We start from the raw sequence: 22,246 nt of genomic DNA, 5'->3' as shown, positions 1-22,246 counted from the left end.
GCAGGACTTTGAGATCTTTGGCAGCAATTAACTCTGCAGCTCACACACGATTGAACCTGTATGATAATGAGTATTCAGAGACGGGTAATGCCTGGGGGCACTCACCAACCTAAGACAGAGTGCCTGTGTGGCCTGGGCAGGCGTCTCCATGACATCCCACGCAACCTAAGTCAGAAGCTCATTTATTAGTAAAAGGGGGACCTGTGGGGCCCTGGCCCCCGTTTTGGGTAACTGTTGCCTTGCTTACTGACCTTGACCTTGATATCCTCCCTATGCTAATTCCCTGCCTGGTTCCACCCTCCTGAATGCTTAAGGGAAGTTCCTTGTTTGTATATCCTGCATAATGGGCGTTAACAGCTTAGATGCAAGATTGTAAAACATCGGTAGCGCCTCCGGGGTTCTCCCATTGTGCTGTAAGCCTGTATTCAAGACCTCCTCCCTCCTTCAATAAACAGCATTCGGCATTTAAAAAAAAAAAAAAAAAAAAGGAGGCAGGGCCAGCAAACTGCTCACTCTGTACTGTGTCCATGAGGAGTAGAGAGTCCAGTCATGGCTGACAGACTAGAAATAGGGACTTGATCCCATAACTAATGGTTAGTCACTGGAATCTCTTAAGGTGAAAAGTATAACCAGAGCTCTGCTTTAAACCTTACTCTGGGCCAGCTACATGGCTGAGCAAAGTAAAGGTGCTTGCTACAAAGCCCCATGACCTGAGTCCAGTTCCCAGAGCCCACATGGTAGAAGGAGAGAACTAACTCTTGCAAGTTATTCCTTACCTCCATGCACATACACACAATAAATAAATAAATAAATAAATAAATATAAATTTTGAAATTGATGACATAACACTTACACTGTCTTTAGTGGGGTGCAGTGGCGTATGTGTGTAATACCAGCTCTCCAAGAAACCGAGCTAAAGGATCACTAAGTCCAGAAGCTCAGGCCAGCCTGAAAACACAGCAAGACCCAGTCATAAGCAAAGCAAGCCAACTTATTTGGATGCTGTGCCATGATGAAGAGACACTAGAGATACAGGAGCTCGTGCCTCTCTCCTTCAAGGATCAATAAAGACCAGCAGTGTGGGTCTCCATCCATGTTCAGCACAACCTGCCTAGTAGGTGCTATTTTAGGGACTGAGGTAAGAAAACTTTCAGGTCTGTGTCCACAAAGGCTGGGCAAACCCAGGGATTAAGACATGGTAAGAGGGCTGGAGAGATGGCTCAGAGGTTAAGAGCACTGGCTGTTCTTCCAGAGGTCCTGAGTTCAATTCCCAGCAACCACATGGTGGCTCACAACCATCCATAATGAGATCTGGTGCCCTCTTCTGTGTACATAATAAATAAATTAAAAAAAAGAAGAAGAAGAAGAAAAAGAAGAAGAAGAAGAAGAAGAAGAAGAAGAAGAAGAAGAAGAAGAAGAAGAAGAAAAAGACATGGTGAAGAAAGACAGGAAGAGAACCAATCGGTTGCAATGTTATAGAGATCCAGGGAAATTTCACAAAAAAAGCTAGCCAACACTCAAATGCAGCAGAAAGTCTGACTAGAACATATAAGCGAATGAACTGACAGCCACTGTATGACCACTGCAGTTCACAGTCATCTGGACTACAATCATTTTCTTCTAACAAACACAATTTTGCACACCATGGATCCATTAGACCAGGGACTCCTCAATCAGCCCCACCAAAAAGGAAAACCAGACATACACATGAACAAATCACATGACGTGACATTTTACCACCCACTTCTAGCTTAGCCTTTGCCCCGGCCTCCACAGGGAGATACCTGTGAATTTGGAATAAACAGAGGGGAAATGTGCAGTCTTCAAAACAAAATTTGTAAGTACAAAAGAACTAGTTTGAATCTCTTGGAAAATGGATGCCTTGCCTATCCTTCAGACTTCAATTGCCTCATAAATAAAATGGGAATGACCGCCAAGGCAGCTTTGAGACTAAGTATAAAGCCAGGCGTGGTGGCACACCCCTTTAATCCCAGCACTCAGGAGGCAGAGGCAGGCTCTATGAATGTGAGAACAGCCTAGTCTACAGAGTGAACAGGCCAGCCAGGGTTCCATAGTGAGACCCCGTCTCCACAAAGACCAGAAATCTGACCTTACATTAGGAGGGTGGTGAGACGGCACAGTGCACAGAACCATTAGTGTGCAGGCCTGCTAACCAAAGGAGGAGAGAACCTTTCTTGGTTCTTGAGTCCCACATGCATGCTGTGGCACGTGCATGCCTGCACATATGAAGCTTATATGTGCATCCACACAAAATTTTTAAAAATTACAACGGTATATAAATAGGTATAGTATACAATATACTTATATAGTATTTATATAATATATACTAGCATGATATATTAATATACACTACACAATTATATATTATAACAGTACACAATACTATACAGGGACACTGGAAGGGCCTATATCTATAGGCTTGGAAGGGAGAAAGCTTCTAGAAAGCAGGTTATGATGCCACACCTAAGATCTCTGACTCAAGAGGCTAAAGAAGTCATGTGATCTGGGCTGCATCGTGCGAATTTCCCTCTCAAAAACACACACAACAATAATGTTTATATAAAAGGGGGAGGTACGTCTAAGCCTCCAAGCTTCTGAGGATGAGCCTCACCTTTAGAAGGTTCCTTTGGATCTAAACTGCTGGAGGTATTCAGAAGAGAAGTATTAAGTGAGAAAGAGAAGGCAGGAGAAGTGAGGAGAAAGGGAACACACTAAGAACAGGGAGTTGTTGGTTCAGCTCAGAAAGAAAGGAGATGAAGACCTTTACTAGCTGCTGTGATCAGTATAGAACATGGAAACTAAGCAAGGGGCTGGAGAAGATAGCTTAGTGGTTACAGGCACTGGCTTCTCTTCCAGAGGTCCTGAGTTCAATTCCCAGCACCCATACGGCAGCTCACAACTGTCTGTAATTCCAGTTCCAGGGGAATCTGACACCTTCACACAGACATACATGCAGGGAAAACACCAATGCACATGAAATAAAAATAAATAAAAAAAAGATTCAAAAACAAACAAAAAACCCATACAGTCCATCCTATATAATTATTAAAAAGACAAGTCTGATGTATAAGAAGCCCATATTGTACAGCATACATATGCTATACAAAACTACAGTATTATTGAGCAAACTAAAGCTGTTTAAGTAAATGAAGGGCTAGATAGTATGTTCATAGGCTGAATACTGAAGGTTGTTTAAAAATGTTAATTATGGGCTGGAGAGATGGCTCAGTGGTTAAGAGCACCTACTGCTCTTCCAGAGGTCCTGAGTTCAATTCCCAGCAACCACATGGTGGCTCACAACCAACTGTAATGAGATGTGGTGCCCTCTTCTGACCTGCAGGGACACATGCAGGCAGAATACTGTATATATAATAAACACATCTTTAAAAAAAAAAAAAGTTAATTATTTCCCAGCCTGGCATGGTGGGCCGAGATGGAGCACACCTTTAATACCAGCACTCAGAAGACAGAGACAAGTGGATCTCTGAGTTCAAGGCCAGCCTGATGTACAGAGCAAGTTCTAGGACAGCCAGGGCTATACCAAGAAACCCTGTCTTGAAAATAAGTAAAATAAACATGTTAATTATTCCCCCAATGAAGCTATTATTATAATGTAGTTTCAAACAGACAACCCTGCCAGGCTTTTTCTTACAGAAATTGACAGCCTGACTCTGAAATTTATGCTGTAAGAGATTAAGACTCACTAGGGCAAGGCATGGTGGTGCCCCTTTAATCCCAGTACCCAAGAGGCAAAGCCAGGAGGGTCTTTGTGAGTTTGTGAGTCAACATAGCAAGTTCCAGGAGAGTCAGGGCTATAGAGAGACCCTGTCTGGAAACAACCACCACCAGCTCATTAGGAAGGTGCACTGCCACATGAGGACAGGTACCCAGCTCAGGCCCGCCCCTGGGCACACCTTCTCCCTCTCTGAGTGAACTATTTCTATTACAAATCCCGGGACTCTGGTCCAAAAGTTGTTCCAGGAAAAAGAAGCTGAAAATCTCAGCGGGAGCTCCCCATACTCTTGTCTGCACCTGTAACACAGCACTCGCTAGAGGCTAGGAAATTTGAATTATGTGAAGGAATGAATGGGATGTCTGAATTCTGACGTCTCAAACAAAGGCAAGGCATATGGAAAGACTATCTAAACTGGTATTCTTTTAATGTTTTTAATTCATTTAAAAACATCTTGCCAGGCGGTGGTGGCACACACCTTTAATCCCAGCACTCGGTAGGCAGAGGCAGGCAGAGATCTCTATGAGTTCGAGGTCAGCCTGGTCTACAGATTGAGATCCAGGACAGGCACCAAAGCTACACAGAGAAACTCTGTCTCAAAAAACCGAAAGAAGCTGGGCGGTGGTGGTGCACGCCTTTAATCCCAGCACTCGGGAGGCAGAGACAGGCGGATCTCTGTGAGTTCGAGGCCAGCCTGGGCTACCAAGTGAGTTCCAGGAAAGGCACAAAGCTACACAGAGAAACCCTGTCTCGAAAAACCAAAAAACAAACAAACAAAAAACCGAAAGAAAAGTCTTATTACAGTGTGTATACATGTGTGCATCCATGTGCTTGCACGTGTGCACAAATGAGCCTTCACATGGCACAGTCAGATCAAACTCAAGTCATCAAGCTTGACAGCAAACACTTTTCCCTGCTGAGCCATCTCATTAGCTTTTAATTCCTTTTTAAGAATTCAGATTCATATTGGCTTATAAATTCATATAACATAAAATTCATCATTTTAAGTATACAGTTCAGTGTATTCTAATATATTCACAATGCTGTATAACCTCACCAGCATTTACAATAATTGTAAAGAGTTCCTCTTTTCTTCTTAAACAAGACTGCTATGCAGGTATTCAAATAACCAATTTGCTTATAATTAGGTTGAACCTAAAGAAGAGGGACAACTAAGTTCCTGAAAATCTGCAGTGATAACTTTTTGCAGTGCTAAAGATAGAATTTTTAGCTGTGATGAGTATGGAACCTAGGACCTCATAGAGCTAGAGCTGCATGCACTTCAGACCAAAGAGTGTTATCATTTAGCTTCAAAACATGCCTGCCCTTAGTGCCATTCCTCATATGGATCCTGTTCCCAACTCCAAACCCTGCGTGACCAAAAGAGGCTCCTCCAGATGCACTCCTATGGGAACTCTTTCAGACTCATTATGCGTCCATTAGCATGGTGGTAATGTAAAATTGCAACAATTCCCGACCTTCATCAATAATGAATGTTACAAAAAGCCCTTTACAACCAAGAAAGCTGCCATCAGTGGCAGAACTCATGGAATGACGGGCAGCCAGAAGGGAACTGCTGAGGAGGCACCAAGTCGACCTCATCTCTTGCTGCCCCTTAAGTACAACACACATCTCAATGTATTCCCAAGTGTGTATCTCTTCTGTTCTGTTTTGTTGTTGCTTTTGAGACAAGGTCTCATGTAGCCCAGGCCAGCTGTGAACTCAGTATGTAGCTGAGAGGGATGGAAAGATGGGTCAGTGGTTAGAGTACTTGCTGCTCTTCCAGAGGACCAGGGGCCAATTCCCAGCACCCATATGGCAGTTCAAAACCAACTATAGTTACAGAGGATCCTACACCTTCTCCTGGCCTTCTCAAACACCGGGCATACACATATATGTAGGCAACATAGCCATACACATACAAACAAAATATGTAGCAAAGAATGGATGGCCTTTTATTTATTTATTTGTTTATTTTTGGTGGCAGTGTCTATGTGACCCTAGGTGACCTCAGACTCAGAGATCCATCTGCCTCTGCCTCCCAAGTGCTGGAATTCAAGGCATGTGCCACCACAAAACTAACGTTTTTACGTTTGTTTATGTCGTGTGTATAGGTGGGAAGCATCTGTGTCTTGGGGCATGTGTGATGTCAGAGGACAACTTACATGCGTGCAGGAGACAGCTCTCCTTGCACATGTGAGTTCCAGGGACTGAACTCGGGTCACCGGCACAGCACTTTTACCTACTGAACCACCTCTCTGGCCCTCGACTCCTGAGCCTCCCTCCTCTGTCTCCTGAGCAGGAAATACAGACTGGTGCCACAAAATCTGGTTCTGTTTTGGTTTTCGTTGTTTTTTTGTTTTTTTTTTAAGACAGAGATTTGCCACTTGGCCTGAAATGGCCTAGAACACATAGCCCAGGCTGACCCTGAACTTGTGATCCTCCTGCCTCAGCCTCCTGAGTGTTGGGATTATAGATATTGCACCATCTCCCACCTAAATGTATCTTTTTCCTTTTCTTTGAGACAGTCTCACAATGTAGCCTTGGCTGGCCAGGAACTGGCTATGCAGACGAGGCTAGCCTTGAACTCAGAGATCTGCCTGCCTGCCTGCTTTGTCTCCCAAGTGTTGGGACTAAAGGTGTAAAATACCAGGCACAGCGTCTAAAGGTATCATAATATATCTAAATACAAGTTCTTCTTTCTCTGAATATCTTCTGCTATTCTAGTAAATGTAATCACTATTTTCTTAAAATTTTTTAGACTTTTTACTAATTTGGTGTGCACACCAGGGCATGTACATGGAGGTCAGAGGACGGTTTACTGGAGTTAGTTCTCTCCTTCCACTGTGTGGCTTCTAGGGATTGACCTCAGGTCATCAGGCTTTGTAGCAAGTGCCCTTAGTGTCCGAGCCATGTGGGGGCCCCTAACCGCTTCTCTCTCGACAGAACCAATGCGTTGACTCCTGCTGCCTATCAATTGGTCTGGAAATGAAAAGCTTCATCTTGCCAGGTGTGGTGGCAACAGCCCATTCCAGCCACGATCTAAGTCAGGAGGATTAAGAGTTTAAGAATAGCTAGTTGTCTTTTGAAACGCCTGTCTCCAAAAAGAAAGGGGTGTGTGTGTGTGTGTGTGTGTGTGTGTGTGTGTGTGTGTGTGTGTGTGTGCGTGCGTGCTGGGGATGTGGAATAGAGAACAGTAATGGGAGCTTTGCTACTCACAAGGGTCCTGAGGTTCATGCCTGGTGCCACTAAACAAAAAAAAGGAAAGACGCTGATAAATGGAAAGTAAAATGTCATGTCTGCCTGGATATCATTTTGTCAGTTCATAACTAATATATTAGCCATCACTGCTATCTTTCTAACAAAGACCACAGTTCTCTTGGGAAATCAGTTCAACTCCCTGCCTCCATTACAACCCCTCTACAGTCCATCAACACCCCAGAGCAGAAAACCTGACTCTAACATATGATCTAGCCATCAGATAAAGTAGTTCAAGTAGAGTACTGCTAATTATCTGACTCCGCCAGCTGAAAAGCCAAGAGGGCAAAGCCATACAATATATAGAAGACACATTATCCTTCCCGAGCACAGCTGTGCTTTACTCTCAAACAAAATACAAAGTTTTTAAAGGCACAGTACTATTAAATGAAGTAAACCAATATTTCCTCCTATTCTTAGGGGCATTTTTTTTCTTTCACTCTTTCTTTTGAAGCACTAGGGATGGAACCCAGGGTCTTATGCATGTCAACCAAGCACTCTGTCCTTAAACTGCATCCCATTTTTCTTAGCCATGTTCCAGGTGCTCTATGAGGAGCATCTCCACACTCACCGTCTCCTGTGAGTACTGTGCTAAACTCCCAAGCCTTGCTGCCCAGGGATTTAAGAATATGAACTCTCAAGATGGGCACAGTAGTCCACACATTTAATGCCAGCACTTGGGAGGGAGAGGCAGCGGATCTCTGTGAGTTCGAGGCCGGCCTGGACTACAGAGGAGTTCCAGGACAGCAAGTGCTACACAGAGAAACCCTGTCTGGAAAAACAAACAAACAAACAAACAAACAAAGATATGAACTCTCACTAAGTTGCTGATCTACACTTGGAAAAACAAGACGCTCTAACAAAAGAATCGACAAAACCAGAACCAAGTGTCTAACTAAACAGGTGAGCACTGTAGTGCTCAGAAAGAGGCCTTTGGGGTTCTGCTTACTGAAAAGGAACTTTCCTCAGGGGAAAGCTAACAAGTCGACACAGAATTTTGTAGTGGGTAGCCATTCCAGCTTTGATCTGGAAGTTCCAACCCACATTGAGACTTCGGCAACTGTCACGCCTACAAGGCGGGGCCAAGGGAGGCGCCTGGGGACCTGAGATCTGGATCGGTGGGCGCTCTCTCTGTTCCAGGACCCTGGATGGTGGAGGTGGGCCAAGCAGAGCTCCAGAGAACACCGCTAGACTGCGATACACCTTCCCCAGACCCCGCGACCTACCTATCCCTTAATTTGTAAGTTACACCATTAAATAAATCTTTTAACTACGTGGAGTGGCCTTAATAATTTCACCAATAGGATTTACTGTAAAATGTCTCCCCCGTTACTGTTTGGTGTGTGTATGGTGCTGGGGATGGACCCCAGGGCCTTTGCACGCCAGGAAGGCACTCTACTAGTGAGCTACAAACATCCTTCCTTACTTTAACAGCCCAAGCAAAGCTAACAGAGGGCTTAAGAGCCTCTGGTCCATATTTACAGACTTCACCTCCCATCAGCCATCACAGCAGAACAACCGTGCGCAGCGTGGGAGCTACCTCACATGACTCTCTTTTGCTGTCATGGTCTCCTTACAACTTACTTTGTCCTGAGGTGTGCCATTTTAGTAAAAATGTACCACGTTTTATGCTCTTTTATAATTGTCTTTTCTTTTCTCTAAATGTTATAATGCTTTTATTTATTTATTTTGTGGCGGAGGGCAGGGGGAGGGGGTGCACTCAGCGACGGTGTGGTCAGAGGGTTCTCTCCTACCATGTGGGTTCCAGGATCAAACCAAGGCACCTTCACCTGCTGAACTGTCTTAGCAGCCCTATGGGAGAGTCTGAAAGGAGAGCAGAACCGAGTAGCTCACACTCGTGATCTCAGCACTTAAGAGGCTGACACAAGCCGGGTGGTGGTGGTGCACGCCTTTAATCCCAACACTTGGGAGGCAGAGGCAGGCGGATCTCTGTGAGTTCAAGGCCAGCCTGGTCTACAGAGTGAGTTCTAGGAAAGGCACAAAGCTACACAGAGAAACCCTGTCTCAAACGCCCCCCCCCCCCAAAAAAAAAAGAGGCTGACACAAGAGGACTGCTCTAAGTTGGAGGCCAGCTTGGGCTACACAGTAAGTTCCAGGACAGCCTCGATAAACCTCTTTAAAAAAAAAGGATGACCACTGAAGCTCAAGGGGACGTGTCCACACAGACAGCTGTTCTGGGCCACCTAAACTCCAGCAGAGCAGAGTTACACTCCAAGTGGTTCTAGAACCACCCCGGCACCTAAGCTCGTCTCATGCTTGACCCTCTGCCAGAACGCAGGTTGAGTCCAATTTCTACCCTCACCCTTTTCCTCGAGTTTATGTTTACGGCCAGAGGACAGAAAACAAGTTACCCTTCTTCAAGAAAACAGGCACACACAAATGTATGAAACCCGATATGAAGATAAAGGAAATAGGTTTAAACACATATAAAATAAAATAAAATAAACTCTGCTTAGGAGTTAGGCCAAGAAAAATTGGCCTAGCAATTAATTGCAGCACTTGGGAGATGAGAAAAGAGAATCAGGAGTTCAAGGCCAGTCTCAAGGAGTTCAGCTACACAGCAAGTTCAAGGCCAGTCTGTTTACATGTGACAAAAATAAAATTAATTAAAATTGTATACTGTGTCCTGATGTCTAATATTGAGTTTATTTGTTTTGAGTTTTTTGGGTTTTTTTCTCATATCAGTTACAAATTATTTGTAACTAATGTATTTGATGTAAATTTTAGCTTTTGTGTCATGACTGGTGATCTAAGCACCAGTTTCATTTTTCCATCTAGGATGGCTTTCATTCCAAAGCCCATTCTCATTGGTAAATCCATCTAGGGAAGCACATCCCCTAAGCTATGCCAATAAATCTTTATCATTCACTCTCAGCCTCATACACTGTCGTTCAGCTTATACAATGGAAACAGGTAACTGACCTCTATGTGCTCAAACAGGACACTCACACCCAAATGCTGCTTCAGTCCCTACTGACCTAAAACAAGAAGACTGAGTGTGAAAAGCCCTCCTAGAGAAGCGGATTAATGTTCACACCTCCTAGAGAAGCGGATTAATGTTCATACAGAATGATGCCAAGACCCACCAGAACACATCTCAGAACCCAGCTTGGGATGGGACTTTAGCCAATAGGTAAAGAGTTCTTGTGCAGCGTGTAGCAAAGCCCTGGCTTTCATCTCTAGCACTGAAGGGGGGAGTGGGAATCCGCAAGAACCCATCACAGTAAACACCCATACCTGAACGGACAGATTCCTCAGACTTAACAAAACTAAGCTGCTTACCAACCTACTTGGTTTCAGATCACTTTTTACAGCATAAAACTTCTAAGAAACTCTAAATGCTTCTAAGAAAATTCTTATCCTAGAGTAAAAATAAATAATCCTTTTCATGGCTGCTACTCTTTAAAATTGTAACAGGAATCTTCAACTCAGGAAAAAGAGAAAGGAGATGAATTTCATTCAAAAACTTTAAGACAGGCATTAGATGAAGGTTTACACTAATTTTTCTATGTAATCTAAAACTAAATGGTTTACGTTTAGTACATGACAACGGAGAAAATAAAAGGCCTTATCCCAGTAGACCAAAACTGCTGCCCTTCCACAATGTAACAATGCCAAGAAATGAACACCAGTGAGAGAGAGCAGAGGAGAAAGTGTGATTTCGGTCACAACAAGCAGCTCGGACCTGCCCTAACTGGAGCAGGCCAAATACAAGTCGGAATCATGGAATCAGCAGTCAGACTTAAAGATGAGAAAAAAGAATGCCAATACTTACAGACACACTTACAGATAGCATGCCACTTACAAACATTTACATTTCCTTTCTTCTCTCTCTCTCTCTCTCTCTCTCTCTCTCTCTCTCTCTCTCTCCCCCTCCCCCTCTCTCTCTTTCTTTCAGACCATTCTTACCATGTAGTTAAGCTGGCCTGGAACTCACTGTGAAGCCCAGGCTGGCCTCAAACTCACAATTCTCCTGCCTCTGCCTCCAAAGTGCTGGATTATATACCTGTGCCACTACGGTTGGCTTACTTACTACCCAAAGTGCCTTACAGGTGACTCATGCTGACAATGACTAGGAAATCAGTACATAAATGTTAATGTTCCAGCACAGAGGAGAGAGAGGCTCATGACACCCACTCCTACCTGAGAAGCTATGGACAGCTAATGGCTTCTGGGAGAGGGAGAGGCAGTTTCCTTTAAGGGTGCAGCCCTTTGTAGGTCAATCACACTTCAGTGGATGCTCCCACACCCCACCCAGGAATATATGGGCAGCAGAAATTGGACTTGGCGGGTTATTATTAAAAAAAAAAAAAAAAGACACAAAGTTGGAGATGGGAAGGTGGAGGGTGGGTCTGGGAGATTTTAGAGAGTAAAGAAGGGTGAAGGTGATCAAAACACATCTGTATGAAATTCTCAAAGATCAATGACATTTTTAAAGGAGAAAAGAGAAAATACCTTATTTTTACTTTTATTATCATTTTTTGGGTCAGTGTCTCATGTAGTTCACAGGCTTGCCCTGAGTCAGTTATGTACATAACCTTGAACCCCTGATCCTCTTGCCTCAACATTCAAAGTACTGGGATCACAGGCTATGCCTTCAGTGTCTCCATCCGTTTTTGTTTTTTCTTAAATGTGTCTGCTTCTGCTCTTTGTTGTGTGTCTCTCTCTGTATCTCTGACTCTCCTCTGTCTCTCTGTGTCTCTGACTCTCCTCTCTCTGTGTGTCTCTGACTCTCCTCTGTCTCTCTGTGTCTCTGACTCTCCTCTGTCTCTCTGTGTGTCTCTGACTCTCCTGTCTCTGTGTCTCTGACTCTCTGTCTCTCTGACTCTCCTCTGTCTCTCTGTGTGTCTCTGACTCTCCTCTGTCTCTCTCTCTGTATCTATGACTCTGTCTCTCTCTCTGGGTCCCTGACTCTCCTCTGTCTCTCTGTGTGTCTCTGACTCTCCTCTGTCTCTGTATCTCTGACTCTCCTGTCTCTGTATCTCTGACTCTCCTCTGTCTCTCTCTGTATCTCTGACTCTCCTCTCTCTCTCTGTATCTCTGACTCTCCTCTGTCTCTCTGTGTGTCTCTGACTCTCCTCTGTCTCTCTGTGTGTCTCTGACTCTCCTCTGTCTCTGTATCTCTGACTCTCCTGTCTCTGTATCTCTGACTCTCCTCTGTCTTTCTCTGTGTCTCTGACTCTCCTGTCTGTATCTCTGACTCTGTCTTTCTCTGTGTCTCTGACTCTCTCTCTGTCTCTCTGTGTCTCTGACTCTCCTCTGTCTCTCTCTGTATCTCTGACTCTCTCTGTCTCTCTCTCTGTATCTCTGACTCTCCTCTCTGTGTCTCTGACTCTCCTCTGTCTCTCTGTGTCTCTGACTCTGTCTCTCTCTCTGTGTCTCTGACTCTCCTCTGTCTCTCTGTGTCTCTGACTCTCCTCTGTCTCTCTGTGTCTCTGACTCCCCTCTGTCTCTCTCTGTGTCTCTGACTCTGTCTCTCTCTCTGTGTCTCTGACTCTCCTCTGTCTCTCTGTGTATCTCTGACTCTCCTCTGTCTCTCTCTCTGTGTCTCTGATTCTCCTTCTGTCTCTCTGTACATTATGTACATGTGTGAATATTCATGTGTGTGAGTGCATGCATGTGGTGGCAGAGAACAATCTTGGATGTTGGTCTTTCTTGTCTTAAATTGTTTCAGGCTAGACCTCCTTGTTGGATGCCATTGCAGGCACCAGACTAATGGACCTGAGAGCATCTAGGGACTCTCCTCTCCCCCCTGCACCCTCTACAAATCTCTGAAGCAGCTCATTCTACTAGGAAAAGATGGGGGAACAACTGCCCAGGGGAGCACTGGTTCTTGGTTCTCAGCCTGCCTCCCTCCCTTCTCCTCTCTCCTCAGCTTTAACTATGCAGTAACTCTCCTGGGGAGCACACACCCAGCTTTTGAAGGCAGGCTGGGCTCGTACTAGGGTCTAAAATGATTTCTAAAATTTCCCCAAATGGAGTTTTTAGTTTTTGTGTGTGGGTTTTGTTGTTTTGCTTATGTTTGTTTGTTTGTTTGAGATAGGGTTTCTCTGTGTAGATCTGGCTGTCCAGGAATTTGATCTGTAGACCAGGCTGTCCTCAAACTCACAGAGATCTGCCTGCCTCTGCCTCCCAAACTCTGGGATTAAAGGTGTGTGCCACCATGCCAGGCAGAGTATTCTTATTGAATATTATAGTTTGTTTATCTTGGAGATCGGGGCAGTTTTATTATGTAGCCTGGCTAGCCTGGTATTATGTAGATGGCCTTGAACTTCCAACAATCCTACTGCCTCAGCATCCTAAGTGTTGGGATTACAGGCGTGTCCCATCATACCTGGTTCAAGTGGGCAGTTCTGCAGCCTTCCTCAGAATCATGTACACAACAAATTTAAAAATCTTGGAATGTATTCCAGGTTTTCCTTTTCTAACTGACAATATTAAAATGCTGTTTCTTTCTGGGCTTTGAAACACATCATTCTAGGAAGTCATTGGCCATCTGGCTCAGCAACAAGAAAGTTGATGCAGGTTACATGCAAAAAGCAACACTATGAAGCCTGAAGAAAAAAAAAAAAAAAAAAAAAAAGCAAACAAGGAAGGAAGGAAGGAACTCAGCAGCGGTGGAAGCGGCAAGGCTAATCGGAATGGAAGGAACAAAGGTATGAACAGGAAAGAGGCTGAAGTCTGTGTAGTCCGCCATGAGTTGTGATCTATGCTCATGAGCAACGAAAAACTAGCACAGGGTTAAATATATCGTGGTGTCCCGGAACAATTATAGCACAGGAAAAAGGCTGCTATCAATATAAAGTCTAGAGTTCAGTTAATAGACAAACATTGTTATTTTAGCTTTGACAAGGGATCACAGTTTCCTAGGATGTCATGTGCTGGTTCGTTTCCGTCAGGTTGACACAAACGTCAGGGAGGAGAGGCTTTCAACTGCAGAACGGCCTCCATCGGCTCAGCCTGTGGGCAGGCCTGCAGGGCGTTCTCTTGATTAATGACTGATGTGGCCAGTGCCACCCTGGGGCAGGCGGCCCTGAGTAATATAAGAAAGCAGGCTGAGCAGGGCAGGAAGCATCTTTCCTGCATGGCCTCTGCTTCAGTTCCTGCCCTGGCTTCCTTCAATGGACTGTAAGATACACGCTCTCCTCTCCAAGTTGCTTTTGGTCATGGTGTTTATCACAGCAACGGAAACCCTAACTAAAGACACTTACAGTAGAGGAAACTGGGTAAAGACTACATGGGAATTCATTATTTTTGCAACCTTATTAAAAGCTTAAAAGCCAGGCAGTGGTAGTGGACACCTTTAATCCCAGCACTCAGGAGGCAAAGGCACATGGATCTCTGTGAGCTCAAGGCCAACTTGAGCTACAGAGTGACTTCCAGGACAACAGAAAAACCCTGTCTCAAAAAAAAAAAAAAAAAAAAAAAAAAACACCACGTTGGGCAGAGGTGGCACAAACCTTTGATCACAACACTCAGGAGGCAGAGCCAGGCGTATTTCTGTGAGTTCGAGGCCAGCCTGGTCTACAGAGCGAGATCCAAGACAGGCACCAAAACTACATGGAGAAACCCTGTCTCAAAAAAAGAAAAAAAAAAAAAAAAAAAAGAAAGAAAAACACTTTGGGATTGTTTCACAGATTAAAACATGTCCAGGAGCTGGGGAGATAACTTGGTAGAGTGCTTGTCTAGCATGCATAAAGCCCTGGGTTTAATGCCCAGCACCATATAAACTAGGTATGGTGGCATACATCTGCAATCCCATCACTCAGAGGAGGTAGAAGCAAGATAATCAGGTGTTCAAGGTCACCCTTAGCTAAATAGAGTTCAAGGCCAGCCTGGGATTTAGGATTCTGTCTCAAACAAACAAACAAACAAAAACCAAACAAACAAACAAAAAACATGGCTATACACCATGACTTAGAAATTATACTTTGCCAGGCAGTGATGGCACACACCTTTAATCCCAGCTCCAGAGGGACCCAACACCTCTAGCCCCTGTGGGCACCTGCACTCCCAAGCATACCTACATATAAACTAAACACACACACACACACACACACACACACACACACACACACACGCACGCACGCACGCACGCACACACAATTAAAAATAACAAAAAAATGAAGCTGGAGAGACGGCTCTGACCATAAGAGCACAGGCTGCTCTTCCAGAGGTCCTGAGTTCCAGTTCCTAGAGCAACCACATGGCAGTTCACAACCATTTGTAATGAGATCTGGCGCCCTCTTCTGGCATTCAGGTAAACATGCAGAGAACACTGTACACATAATAAAAAATAACTCTCTAATAACAAAAAATAAAAACTTTTAAAAAAAAGTTCAGCCGGGCGGTGGTGGCGCACGCCTTTAATCCCAGCACTCGGGAGGCAGAGCCAGGCGAATCGCTGTGAGTTCAAGGCCAGCCTGGGCTACCAAGTGAGTTCCAGAAAAGGCGCAAAGCTACACAGAGAAACCCTGTCTCGAAAAACCAAAAAAAAAAAAAAAAGTTCAGAAAATCTGTTAGCCTTATGAAGTATTAGATAATAGGGACATATCAAAACCCAGGAGAGAAATATAAGGAAATTAAAAAATGGCAGCTGTAAGGGCCGGGGATAAAGATAAATGGTACAGAACTTGCCTAGCACATGTGGTCTGACTTTAATCCCAGCAACTCTCACCCTGGCCCCTCTAAAGCATTAACTGTGTTCTTTTCTTAGGGGCTACAGACACATGGGTGTTCATTCTACTGTTCCTCACCTCTTAGTTATTCTGATTTGTTTTTGTTGCATAAACTGTTTCATGACTAACAACTATTTGAAAGTATTACGTATCACTTTATTTAAGTGAATCTAGGTGACTTAAAATGGCATGAACGCCTTTCCACTGCTTGTCATCCAGCACTAACATAAACCTACACTGTGCAAAAGCAAACAAGAACTACCAACTGCTTGGGCCAGGGCTGTAACTCTGCAGTAGAGTACTTGCCTACCATGAACAACAACACCGGTTTGATCTCCCAGCAAATAAAAAAAATAGTAAAGACAAAAAAATGTTTTAAGTACTTCATACCCAGCCACCTTGCTGAATGATGAATTCTGCTGCATGGTCCTCCAGATACGTCACGCCAAACTGTACCAGGGTACTCAGGGGCTCTTGACCTCGCCGTGTCAATTCCAAAAGCATTTGTTGTAGCAAAACTAGAGGCACCAAAATCTTCAAGGCAAAGATGAAAACATGAAAAAACGTAAGACTTGAAATTCTTATAACAGATTTTATGTTCAACCATTAAACATTTTAATGCAGACACATGGTTGTGGTTATTTCATTCTCATTATGATAAAACATCAACTCCTGCTAGAAATTTTCAGGCCACTGTATGTGAATTTCTATAAGAGGGAGGAGAAAAAGTTATGTGAAAATAACCATGTGTGAAACATATGTATACAGAAATTCACACAATAATTAATTATAATGAAAAAAGATTAAAAACAATTCAACAAAGACTAATCTAAAAACTGTAGCCACCCTAGCTGTTAAAAGACTAGATTGTTCACCCACCAACTACCAAAATTTAAGTCAACACACACATACATATGCACACATAAACCTAAGGCTTACAGTGTCTGGGGAAAAATCTACAACTAACTAGGAACAGCAGTCACTATGGGAACTTAGTGACTAAGGGCGGGTGAGGGAAGAGGAATATCCTTGTTTCTAGTATTTCTGCACTTTTTTCTCCCTCCCCCACCCCTTTTTTTTTTTTTTTTTTTTTGGTTTTTCATGACAGGGTTTCTCTGTGTAGCTCTAGCTGTCCTGGAACTCACTCTATAGATCAGTCTGGCCTTGAGCGCAAAGATCCGCCTGCCTCTGCCTCCCAAGTGCTGGGATTAAAGGTGTGCACCACCACTGCCAGGCTTATTTCTGTACTTTTTACATTTTGCACCAAACACTTTTATTATCTATTTGAAAACAAATTTTCATTGTTGCTCTTTTTGAGAGAGGGTCTCATGCTGTCCCCCAGGCTGGCTTCATGCTTATGGCAATCCTCTTGCCTCGCTCCCCCAAGTGCTGAGTGAGAATATGGGTGTGAGTGATCACACCTGGCAAAATAATAACTTAAAAATTATGAGCTACGTTATGAAAGTCATCAAAAATCAAATACAAACAGAGGCATTATAAACTATACCTGTGGTGGTTTGAATGTAATCGGCCCCCATGAGCTCATAGGGAGTGGCACTATTAGGAGAGGTGGCCTTGTTGGAGGAAGTGTGGTCTTGTTGGAGGAGGCGGGATGACACACCATTAATCCAGACCTTGAGGCTGGAGGGCACACCTTAAATCTGGGTCACACCTTCTGTTAGAAGTGTGTCACTGTGGGGTGGGCTTTGAGGTCTCTTTCTCAAGCTTCACTCAGTGACAGTCAGTGGACTTCCTGTTGCCTTTGAGTCAAGAAGTAGGACTCTCAGCTCCAGCACCACGTCTGCCTGCATGCCGCCATGCTCCCCGCCATGATGATAACTGACTGGCCATGCTCCCCGCCATGATGATAACTGACTGAACCTCTGAAACTGTAAGCGAGCTCCCTCAATTAAATGTTTTCTTTATGAGTTGCCATGGTCACGGTGTCTCTTCACAGCAATAAAAACCCTAAGACAATACCTAATAATCCCGTGGCTCAATATTTAAAATAATCAGAATTTACAATTCAAACTAACTAGCGTCTACTGCCTTCCTTTCAACAACAACTGCAAACAGAAAAGTGAGAACAAAAACTAAAGGGCTGTGCACACTCGGCAGCAGAGCGCCGGCAGCCCTGGGTCTCTCTCTCCCACCACAAATGCCAAAGCCAGCGATGGGGATGAGGAGAAAAAGGAAGGGCTAACTAACGCCAGGGAGCCATCTGCATGCAGGCTCTTCTGTCTAACATCAAAGGCTCTCCATGACCTAAGAAGGAATGCATGAGGAAATAAACCAATTTCAGTTCCTTGTTTCTGGATTACTAAGGAAATAACGGAATGACAAAGTATTTCCTCAAAAGAAAACAAACTTTGAAAATGAGTTCATGCTTCATACTAATATTCTTGGCTTTTACCTCAGTAAAAGCAGCCTAGAGGGAATCCACTTTGAAGTCTGAACAGAAGAATACAACACACATCTTCATTTTTGACATTCTCAAAGGACTCCAGCTCAAAATATATTAAAACATTTTCTTACACTAATGGAAATAGGGCTATGAAGAAGAATGAGATAGGCCTTTTCCATAAGAAAATGCATCAAGCTGTTTAAAACAAAACAAAATGAATGTTTATCTTGCCCCAATACTGTGCCTTGATTAGGAGCAGGTAAAGGATGGCTTGAGAAGCCATCTTGCAAAATTTGTATGAACTTCAAAGGCCTGGGATGTCCTGTACTACAAAGCACTCTAATTGCCTATAATAATCCATAAATGTGTAACATTTTGAGACTAGGCATGCTTAATATGCTATCGTTTATTGGGGAAATGAATTACAAGCACCTTATGAGCCACTATATAAAATAACATTTCCTTTCATCTGTTACAAATGACCTCTTCATGGATATCAAAAGTAGATACTCATTTCCTATAAACTAAATCAGTAATAAATGTGAAACGCTCTCTCTCCTGTCACTTTAGCTTTGGTTACAGACCCTCTCAGTCCGTCATTTAACCTACCTGTTCTTCACTTAGCACTGTGTCCGAGTCCTCACAATCTGAGTTTTCCTTTCTATTCTATAATCTTGAATGGCAGTAACCAGAATCCAGACACTTCATTTTAGGAGACTATAGCATTTTCTCTCTGTCTGATAATATTCTTGATGATACCTGTCTTAGCAGAAATGCTTCATTTCCTCTCCTTCCATTCCTCACACTATTTTGATTTTTTAAAATATCATGTATGTATTTTATTGGGGAGGGGGTAGTCTGAGAGTGCACCATGGGGTGTGTGTGAAGGTCACAGAACAACACTGGGGAGTCCATTCTCCCTCCACCATGTGGGGCCCAGGGACCAAACTCAGGCCACCAGGCTTGGTGGCAAGCACCTTTACCTGCTCAGTCATTCTGCCAGCCCTGTTTTGCTTTGCTTAAAAGAGGGTCTCAAGCAGCCAAGGCTGGCCTTGAACTACTGATCCTCCTACTTTCACCTCAAGTATTGGGATTACATATGTGCCACCACACTCAGCTCATAGGAATCATTAAATGACTACCACGCCAGGCTTACTTATCTGACAGACTTTTCTTAATGGACCTCCAGGCCCACTCACTTCTATTTGTATTTTATTTATATTTTTTGTTTTGTTTTGTTTAAGGTCTCATGTAGCCCAGGCTAACCTAGAGATCATCACATAACTGAGGATAGTCCTGAACTCCTGATTCCTTGCCTCTACCTCCCGACTGCTAGCATCACAGACATATCACCGTGCCCAGTTTAGAGCACTAGTGTAGATCATCTTTACACACTTCAACTTACTTTCCTGTACAAGAAGCATCAAGAGTTACTCTAAGTGGACTAAGGATGTAGCTCAGTTGGTAGAGTACTTGCTTAGCAACCATGAAGCAACACATAAAACTAGGTGGTGGAGGTTCAAGCTTGTAAACCCAGAAGATTACACGTTAATAACGGGAAGCTTAGACGGTCAAGCTCATCCCTGGCCACATAGTTATCCTGAGGTTAGCTTGGGCTAAAATGAAATGCTGTTTCAAAAAACAAAAACAAGAAAAGTTAAGTTACTTCTACAACTCATTTATACCAACTGTATTATCCACAAGTAGTCTATAAAATCTAAAACCCATTTATTATTTTTTAGTACTCTGCATTTTTATATTTTTTTTAATGTTAAAAGAACTCAGAGCCTAGACATTCCAAGAAGGTCTCACATTCACATTTCTAGGTTTAAAAATTAAGGAAAGACCAGAAATATAGTTTAGTTGTAGACTGTCTAGTACGAATGAAGCCCTGGGTTTGATCCTGAGCACTATATAAACCAGCCATTGTGGTACATGCCTGTAATCCTAGAGCTGAGAAGATAGGCAGATCACTAGTTCAAGATCATCCTCACAGTGAGGCTACACAGTGAGTTCCAGGGCAGCCTAAAGAACACCAAGTCCTGTCTCAAAATATAAATCAAATTATACAATAAAGATGAAGCAAATGATCTTCTCTTTTCATTCTTATTCTAAGTAATTTCCTCACAGGAAAACAGTACTCTGCACATGGAATATTCTTTTCCTTAGAGATTTTTGTAATGGAATGTTTAGGAACCTTTCAACATCAGAAAGGGTAACTTCTACTAGCTTACCTTTATTCATATGTTTATTTAATTCCCTGACAAAGATTGGGGCAAACATAAAAATGCACAGTTTGGCAATGAAAAGAATATAAGCAAATATAAAGTTGCATCAAAGTGCATGTGGAAGAGAGGTTATAACTCTTAATGACAAACTTCTTGCTCTGCCCTGGATGACAGCAGAGGTATCCTGAGGGCAAGACCCCTTCAATTCAAGGCACCTATTTGTGAATAGGCTTATCTGTCTAAAAGGAGAGAGCCTGAACTAAGAATACAGTTTAAGGGGTTCCCTGCTCAAAAACAATGACCTTGGTACACACAAACTACTGCAGCTGTGACCCAAGGGGCCAGGCTCCATGTGGAGTTGGCAGCAGAACTTGGCAGCATCATCCACACAGTACTGGTTTTGCACACAAGAAAGATGCAAGACTAAGAGATTCATGGAATCTTGTCCGTGATTCCAGAATGTTGCTGAGGCCAGACAACTGGCAGGGTCAGAGTCCCTGTAAGGAGGCTCTGAGAGGCCACTGTGTAAAGATGTAAAAGTGAAGCCTAAGCTGCAATGGAGCCCCCAGGACACTGGAGACCATTAAACAGCCACCAAGGAAAGATGTAGGCATGAGTGGAGCTGACCTACAAGACAGACTATGTGTGCTGTCGACAACGGGACTACCCATGCTATGCTTCTTCACAGCCATCTCCTCCCACTCTGCCTTTGCAAGGCAACACAGTATAAGACAACAGATAATCACATGACACAGTGTAAAGGCTAGAACCAGCAGATCTGGTTGCAAGTCAAGAAATCCTACACAAGTTACTTAACCCTTTCCTAAACAGTCATCAACCTAAGTAAATAAAGAACAGAATAAAAGCTCATTATGCTAGGGATGTAGTTGACCAGTCGAGTGCTTGCCTGGCCTGTGAAAAATCCAGGGTTCCATCCCAGATCAGCAGGATATCTCACCCCTTTCCAGTCCCCAAACGGAGCAATAAAATCCACTGTGCATTCTTCAAAGGAGAGTTTGAAATGATCAAATGAGATTCGACATGAGATACACTACTATAGAAACTATAAAAACACAATGGCATTAATCTTTTAAAAGAGCCAGAAGAGGTTATCTATTAAGTGAACATCTCATCTTCTCCAAGACATGCTAACTCTCATGTTAACAAGTATCATGTCTAACAGAGAGAAATCACGAGACGCTAGGAAACTCAAAGAGCACAGAAAAGGAGGAGAGCACGCTACAGGGCGGCATGCTACAGGGCACATATTTTGAGGCACACTGTTGAACCCTGCCGCATTAAAGAAACACATGAAAGCAAAACTATCCACTTAAAATAGTCTGGATTCATACATTAATTAGTGTTGTGGGAAGCTAACAATTCTTTCTATCTTTTATCATTGGCACTAAAATCTTGTAAGAGCAAAGATAAATTGGTTAATACCTTATTCCATCCGCTGGCATGAACTGCAGTCTCCACTGTACATTCACGATATGCCTGATATGTCACTGGCCTGTAGAGATTTTTTTGAAAGTCTGTGTCACAAAAAGGCTTTAATTTCAGATGAATAAATATACAGACACTACTGTGTTGTTGAACTTTTTGCTAACATGACTAGGATTGTTCAATATATTGATTTTTTTTCAAGATATGGCTTTTAATATTTGGTATGTGTTTTTTCCCAAAACATTCTCTATATTGCTGGGGAGGTTGTTACAGTATATCAAGATAAATAATATATTCTAGCCATTATTTTTTAAATACTTGGAATTTATCTCTATGCTGCAGATAAATGCCTGGATTACAGATATAGAATCTAATAGTAACATGTAAAACTTAACTCAGTTAAATGAAAACACAATCTAGCTTTTTTTTTTAAAGGCAAAAGTCTAAGCCTGGCAGT

General features: G+C 43.2%; 1 protein-coding gene across 9 annotated transcripts in view; it reads right to left on the bottom strand.

The window, feature by feature from the left end:
* Bcl2l13 (BCL2 like 13) overlaps window positions 1–22,246 on the bottom strand; it is a 58,889-nt gene that overhangs the window by 6,694 nt on the left and 29,949 nt on the right. For 2 of the 9 annotated variants that reach the window (XM_059258507.1, XM_059258508.1), the window contains 2 exons: window positions 21,787–21,856; window positions 16,102–16,245 (listed from right to left, as the gene is read on the bottom strand). In XM_059258507.1, the coding sequence (XP_059114490.1) occupies window positions 16,102–16,245; window positions 21,787–21,856 (214 nt within the window). Of the gene's footprint in view, window positions 1–16,101; window positions 16,246–19,520; window positions 19,745–21,786; window positions 21,857–22,246 lie in introns of those variants that run through there. The other 7 variants (XM_059258516.1, XM_059258510.1, XM_059258511.1 and 4 more) reach the window with 6 other exon arrangements.

This window comes from Peromyscus eremicus, chromosome 3 (assembly GCF_949786415.1).
Source record: "Peromyscus eremicus chromosome 3, PerEre_H2_v1, whole genome shotgun sequence".
Taxonomy (NCBI): Eukaryota; Metazoa; Chordata; class Mammalia; order Rodentia; family Cricetidae; genus Peromyscus; species Peromyscus eremicus.
This window is presented reverse-complemented; position numbering and strand designations above follow the sequence as displayed.